Source organism: Lactuca virosa, chromosome 8 (genome assembly GCF_052849685.1).
Source record: "Lactuca virosa cultivar CGN04683 chromosome 8, Lactuca_virosa_CGN04683_v6, whole genome shotgun sequence".
In the NCBI taxonomy this organism is placed as follows: Eukaryota; Viridiplantae; Streptophyta; class Magnoliopsida; order Asterales; family Asteraceae; genus Lactuca; species Lactuca virosa.
Window position 1 is genome coordinate 60,031,327 of NC_136433.1, and position 7,842 is coordinate 60,039,168.

Here is a 7,842-nt window from a genome sequence, read left to right on the forward strand (position 1 = left end):
AACGAAATAAATTATTAGGTTTTAATTGGTTTTGAAATTCCTAGATCCTTTGAGATTCATTGAACTTTTTAATGTCATGTTTCAATCTCGAGTGTGCCCTTCAGGTTTTGTGACTGGGATGCCGAGGATCACAAAACAAGGTGTGAATAACCATGCAAATATACTTGGTACCCTTAATATTTACCCCTCAATCGATGTGCCGGTTAACCACACGCGCTCCATCGATACTATGATAAACATTAAGTTACCCTTTGCCTACCTTGTTAAGTCCAGGTTAGTGTGCCGGTTAACCACACACGCTCCACTAACGACTTAAACAAAGTGCAAAGTGTAATTTTATGGGTTAGCACCTTATTCACATTTTCCTAAAGTAACTAAGATTGAGAATTTTATAAAACATTAAGTTACTTTAAATTCCATCATACTTTAATGAGGATTTAAATTCCTTGTCTTACCCGTTCGACTAACGACCCTCCACCAGTCAAGGAAGTGGTGGGTGAGAGTGGACACCCATTAAGCTGCCATTTTATAGGCAACAACCTTATACCCCCCTTATAGACCGGCTTCATGAATGAGGCCTACTAACGGTAAAACGACTTGTTCTTATACATATATAATTATTATTAAACTTATAATAATATAAAGTATAAGGGTTGAATTTTAACTTTTAAAATTCTAGGGGTTGGAACTAAAGTTTTTAAAGAGACTTTACATGTTCCAAAACTTGAGGGAAAGTTTTGTAACTTTCAAAACTTTTCATCTTTCATAACTTATGAGTTAATGGACTAATAAAATGAGAGACTTTTCATTTTATGTAACATATGTGTTTAATAATGGACTTTAAAAGAATGACTTTTGGTAATCCATAACTTGAGGACAAATTATGGATTCCATTAAAACACATCAAGATCAAGAATTAAACTAACAAGCAAGTTACAAATAATTCCTATGATCTTCTAAACTCATAAGTTCATGAATGTTCATATCAACAATTTCAAGAATCATAAATAAACCATATAAAACTTGAAATTTTGATAATAGCTATTGAAAACGAATTAGCATAACCATTACACCATCTAAAACAAGTTTTATAACATCAAAACAGTTTAGGATAATGTTTCTAGTCCATTTCCAGCAGCAAAACTCGAAAATCTGCATTCAGGGGCTCCTACTCGTCGAGTGCACAAACCTACTCGACGAGTAGGATGAATTTTCTCATGGACTCGTCGAGTCCCCCCATGGAATCGGCGAGTTCATGCTGCAAAATGCAGAAAACTGAGCTTTTCAACAAGTTTGCATCAAGTATCAAACAAACAAGCCTAGACTCTGATACCACTTTTGGGTTTTTAGCATTCTAACACTCCTATGGTGTACATGCAACCCTAGGAACCTTGGATCTATGTTTTACTATGATACATGTAAAATTGATTTTCCAAGGTTCTTCAACTATCTAGCATAGCATGGGGAACTTTTAAACATAAATGCTAGAAGAAGAACATACCTTTTGTGGTTTGGATTCCTTGAGAACCTTGTGAGCCTAGCACCTCAAATGTGATGCCTTAAATGTCTCACACAACACCACAACACTTGGAATGACCTTGAGAGAAGTTCACTTACACCTCAAAATTGGCTTTCCCTCTTTCTTGTACAAGTAGTAGTCATTGTCCCGATTTTGCTTGCATAGGGTTCTTTATATAGTTGTGGCACAAGTAGGGTTACACCATGTAAACCCTAATTGTCATGGCTTTCCATATTCCATGATCCATGGGTTTGTAACCTCTATGGATTATCTATGGAGCACCTTATGGGTTTTAACCCAATCCATACAAACCATGGATCATTAGCCCACTATACAAGAATAGATGATTTACACAATCAACCCCATATATTTAATTAGTCTCCTTTCGATCACTTAATTAATTCCAAATTAACTCTTTGATCAATACTAATTAAATAATATTATTAATATATTAGAACTTATAATATATTAATAATCCTTAAGTGTCCTTTTCTCTCATTTAGTCTATCCAAGTGTTGCAATGCCATGCAACCCAAATAGACCATGCCAATCGGGTCAAGTACATTCCAGGAATAGTTATGAACTTAGACACCTAATCCAACATGAAAACCCTATGTACTCACCAAGTTTCCCAAGCTGACGCACTCAGTTTATTTGTACCACATGTGTCGATATAAAGCTACACTACACTGAGAGATTAAAGAGATATAGATCACTAGTGTAAATGAATGTAAGTTCTATTTATGCTTATGTTTCTGTATTGACGTTGGCATTCCAAGGTTTTAAAAAGAATAAAATTCGTTTCTTCAGAAATACTTTGATAACATATTTATCATGTTTTTTTTCTGGGAACAAAATTCCGCAACACTTTTCTTAAGAAGTTACTCTGATTTTTATTAAAAAGCATAAACTAAATCGGTCTTTTCTAGCCGTAAAAATGGGGATGTCACAGAGATGATGTGTCCCAAGATGATGGCTTGACTGACCATGAACTGACACTTCTCAAAGTTTAACACCAACTTCCTTTCAATGCACCTTTTTAAAATCTTCTTAAGGTTATCCAAACATTCATCAAACGAATTACCATATACAGTGAAGTCATCCATGAATACCTCAATTATATTTTCAACATACTCGGAGAAGATGCTCACCATGCATCGTTGGAATGCGGCGGGGGCATTGCATAATCGAAATGGCATCCGCTTGTTGGAAAACATGCCAAAAGGGCATGTAAAAGTCATCTTGTATTGATCTTTGGGGGCAATGGGTATTTGATGAAAACCCGAGTATCCATCAAGGCAATAATAATGTGATTTGCCTGCCAATATCTCAAGCATTTGGTCAATGAAAGGAAGGGGAAAATTATCTTTCCATGTGCTTGAATTCAACTTTCTATAATCAATACATACCATCCATCCATTTTGAACTCGAGTGGGTACCATTACTCCCTTGTTATTTTCAATAATTGTGATTCCTTTTTTCTTGGGAACCACTTGAACCGGACTAACCCATCTGGAGTCGGAAATGGGGTAAATCATATTCTCATCAAGGAGCTTGATTTTCTCTTTCTTGACTACTTCCATCATTGGAGGATTTAATCTTATTTGAGCTTCCCTCTTAGGCTTACAGTCATCCTCCATGAGGATCTTGTGAGTGCATATATTAGGACTTATCCCCTTGATATTTTCCATTGTCCGCCCCATGGCCTCTTTGTGATCTTTCAAAAATTCAACCAATTGGTCTTCTTCAAAATCTTTCAATTGGGAGGAGATGATCACCGAAAGAGTTTCGTCTTTACCTAGATAAGCATACTTCAAGTGGCTAGGTAAGACTTTCAATTCAAGTGTGGGTGGCTGGCTTATAGAAAGGGGCATATTATTGGGAGAATGAGACAAGGCAACTTGAGAGACATCTTTCTTTGTTGACTTGCTTACTTCCAAAGTCTTCACAATCTCTTCAACTTCAGGGCCAAATATATACATTTCCAATGTTTTCTTCAAACTCTCACAATCAACACTCATGTTGAGTACCATCTTGAAAATATCCCCATATGATAACTCAAATATTTCTTTGGTGATTGGCTCAATCACATCAACCCGATACAATGGAGAAATGTTGCTAGGGTACCTCATTGCTTCAAAGATGTTGAAGTGAATGGTCTCTCCATCAAACTCCATAGTAATCTTCCCTTTATGGACATCAATTATCGTATGAGCGGTATTCATGAAAGGTCTTCCAAGGAGGATCATATATGACTTGGAATGAGTCTTCTCTTCAAGGTCAATGACATAGAAGTCCGTGGGAAATACTAGTTGATTAACTTGTACTAGCACATCCTCCAACACTCCTCTGGGAAATACACTTGACTTGTCTGCTAGTTGAATGATTACCCCGGTTTCTTCCAAAGGTCCAACATTAAGAGATTGAAAAACCAAATATGGCATGACATTGATTAAGGCTCCAAGATCTAACATGAGACTTTCAACATGCAAATCACCAATAGTGAAAGGGATAGCAAACATTCCCGGGTCCTTGCATTTGGGTGGTAACTTCTTTTGGATAATCACTGACACATTTGCATGGACTTGAATATTTTTATTCGCCTTGAATTTCCTCATGTTGGTGCACAAATCCTTGAGAAATTTGGCATAGCTTGGAATTTGCTTTATGGCATCCAATAGTGGAATGTTGATTTGGACCTTGGAAAAAGTCTCAAGAAACTCCTTCTCTTCCTCCTTTTTCTTTGAGGGGGCTAACCGGGAGGGAAAAGATGGTGGTGTGACCAATGTCTTGATGGTCTTGTTGGAAGATTCGGGTTGGTCAATGTTTGGAACAACCGGTTCCTTTAGAGGAACTACCACCTTCGAAGGTTCAACAACAATAACCTCATATTCTTCTTCTCTTGAAACTCTTTTGGGGTTGCTTTCTCCAAGTGTTTTCCCACTTTTCAAGGTGATTGCACTCACATTGGTATTCTTCCCGGTTTGAGATGGAAGTTTACCCTATTGTTCCATCTTGTTGAGAGCGGTGGCCAAGTATCCAATTTGTGCTTGAATATTGGTGAAGGTGTTCTTGGTATCTTGTTGAAATTGGGTTTGGCTTTGAGCAAGAGAAGTAACAAGTTCTTGAAGACTCATTTGATGGTTACCAATTGATTGGCCTTGTTGTTGAGGTTGTTGATAATTTGGAGGGGGGTGAGATGTTTGTGGATATGGAGGTTTTTGGGAAGGATATTGTGGATATTGGGGTCTCATCATAACATTTGGTGGGTTTTTCTTTGGTGGGTATGGGTTGTTTGGATTATTCCTCCAATTTAGGTTGTATGTGTTTTGAAATCCTATGGGTCTTGGTTGACCTTGATATCCTCCCATGGCATTAACATCCTCCGGTTCACTTCAAAGTGTGGAACACTTATCCTTATAATGCCCTGTCATTGCACAAATACCACACACCATAAATTGTTGACCACTTCTCACGACCATTTGACTTAACACATTAGTCAAATCCAAGAGCTTTGATTCCAAGTGTTGGGTGTTGCTAACTTTACCAACCACTTGTGGAGAATTTCTCTTCATGTCATTTTGATTCCCAAAGTTTCTTTGATTTTGAGAAATGGTACCAAAATGTAATCTTATCTCTTGAGGTGTCTTGTTGAAGATGTCAACACCACTTGAAGCATCAATCATCCTCCGATCTTTTTCATTCATACCCTCATAAAATTGTTGAAGAAGTAGTTGTTCGGGTATGTTGTGTTGAATACAAATTGTACACAATTTGTTGAATTGCTCCCAAAAATCATGAAAAGTCTCATCCCCCCTTGACGAATCCCCAAAATGTCACTCCTTTGACTTGATATTCGGGAGGTGGGATAGAACTTGCTATTGAAGACTTTGAGTAACTCTTCCCCTGTGTGAATAGATCCCAGTGGTAAGTTGAATAACCACTCTCTAGCTTTATCTTCCAAGGTGAGCGGGAAGGCGGTTAACTTGAAATCATCCAATGTCACATGTTCGGGAAACATGCTAACACATATCATATGAAAGGACTTCAAATGCATTTGAGGATCTTTTCTATCATAACCATGGAACTTGGTGAGTTGGTGTATGAAACTTGACTTCAATTCAATCCCTGGGCGTTTTATGGGATAAAAAATACCAAGGGGTGTATGAGTAACATCTGTCTCCATCATTTGTCTAAGTGTCAACTCTTGAGGGGGATTGGGTGGATTGGGATATTGGGATATTGTTGCATGTAATTGGGAGGTTGTTGGTAGGGTGGGTATGAGAATTTTTTTTGTGATTGTACATTTGTGGTGGATAAGGTTGGTAGTTAGGATATTGGTTGTAGGGGGTTTGTTGTTGTGGGTACATTAGGTATTGGTACATTGGAGGTTGTTGGTAATTGGGTTGTAGTGGTTGATGTGCTTGTTGTTGTTGAACTTCAAAAACATTGTTTTGAGGTTGGTTTTTTGGTTTTGTGTTAGAGGTTGTTGATAATTGGGTTGATTCCAAGGTGGCATATCTATGGGAGGTTCTTGGTATTGTTGCTGTTGCCTTGGTTGTTGGGGTGGGGTATTGGCATCTTGATTGTTTGGGTGTGGGTTAGAATTTTGTAAGGTGGAGTGTGATTCATGGCATTTTACTTTCAAACGGAAAGTTTTCAAAGGAATGACCAACAATTGGAGAACTCGGTTCGGTGTTGGTATCACTTGAAGAATGAACTTGATCTTCTATGTTAATTAGTGGAGAAGAGGAAGAAGCTCGAACGAGTTGTTGTTGCTTTGCTTGTTTGGCTAACTTTTTCAACCTTTTTGCTTCTTTTTCAATCTCCGGATTATAGAGTAGTTCATCGGTTCTTGTAGACCTAGGCATAAACAATCAAATAACAATAACCAATTTCCCTGGCAACGGCGCCAAAACTTGGTGGGATGTCAAGTCCACCAAGAAAATTACACCCTTCGTTTGCAAATAAAACGTAATATAATGGTAAAAATGGGTATCGATCCTCAGGGAAATGGTTGTATTCAATCACCAATGCAATCCAATAGAACTAGTGTAATAAAACAAACTAACTACAATTAAACTAAAAGAGGGGGTTTTGTGATTGCTTGAAAACTAAAAGAATTGAATAACGAAAAAGATTGCAATTAAGGTGAGATGCTCAAATATTGAAGAGAATTGGTTAACCAGGGCAATTCAACACAATGAACATTTGTGTGTATATAATTAGGATTCAATATGAAGCTTATCATTCATCCTAATTTGGTTATAGTAATCATGAAGCATGATATGCAAACATTCCTCATAGGTAGTATGGAGGTTGGGGAAGCCCACAACACACCTTCTTAATCAAAATCAAGGATTCAATTGAAGCAATTGAACCTAAGAAAGTTGATTAACCTTAAGAATGAAGGAATCCCCAATTCCTAGAAGATGTCAATGCTTACACATCCATAAAGGAGCTATGATCCATAAGCTAGAGATGATTTCTACCATCATAAAGCTTTTGTTCTAAGTAAATTCAATGATTCAATGCTAAATCAAAGAAATAAACCAACAATTGCTCATTCAAGTACCAAGCTCATGATCAAAGTATTAAACAAGCATAAGAAATATGAACTAGAATCATAAACATAAGATAAATGACAATCAAGAATGAATCCTTCAAAAGCCACAAATATCTAAGGGTTTAGCCAAAGTTAACCAAAATGAAGAAACTAGCCACTCATGGCAACAATATAACAATCACAAAAGTGTTTTTGCATCAAGAAACTAACAATTACATAGAAAGATAAGAAGAATGTGTATCAAGCTCCCAAAAATCGCCTATAATGATCTCCAATGGTGGAAAATCGAAGTATGAGCTGCTAGACCTAATCCCCAAGCTAAATGGTGAGCAAAATGACCAAAATGCCCAAAAGTGTGTAGTTGCGATGGTACCCTCGCTGATTTGCGCGACTGAGACTCCACCCTAGCAAATGATGCTGGAATGCTATTGGCTCTTTTTAACACTACACCACCCCACTTCTCAAGATTCCCCTGGTCCCCTCCATACCTCACATGATTCAAATTTGTCCAATCATCTTGAAGTTTTAAAATATGGATAGTCCAAGCCCAAAATAAGAATCCAAGACCAATCTTCATAAGCCCACTTCATCCAAGTGTTTAACATTTTAAGCCCAATTCCCCTTTGATGGATCCAGAAAGCCCAATAATGCGTCGGAAGCCCACAAAGCATGTCTCCAAGCTAATCCACAACCGCAAGGAACTCGAAAACCCTACAAAATACCTCATGCAAAATAGAAAGTAGCCGATACGATCCAA

The 7,842-nt window shown here is 37.5% G+C and overlaps 1 protein-coding gene across 1 annotated transcript in view; it reads right to left on the reverse strand.

Annotated features, from left to right (window-relative positions):
• Nucleotides 1-4,890, reverse strand: part of LOC145130412 (uncharacterized) — a 32,565-nt gene extending 27,675 nt beyond the window's left edge. The window contains exons 1-3 of the mRNA XM_079065218.1: nt 4,639-4,890; nt 3,910-4,521; nt 2,555-3,552 (exon numbers count right to left, since the gene is read on the reverse strand). Of these exons, the coding sequence (XP_078921344.1) occupies nt 2,555-3,552; nt 3,910-4,521; nt 4,639-4,890 (1,862 nt within the window). The remainder of the gene's footprint in view (nt 1-2,554; nt 3,553-3,909; nt 4,522-4,638) is intronic.
• Between the last annotated feature and the right edge of the window lie 2,952 nt (nt 4,891-7,842).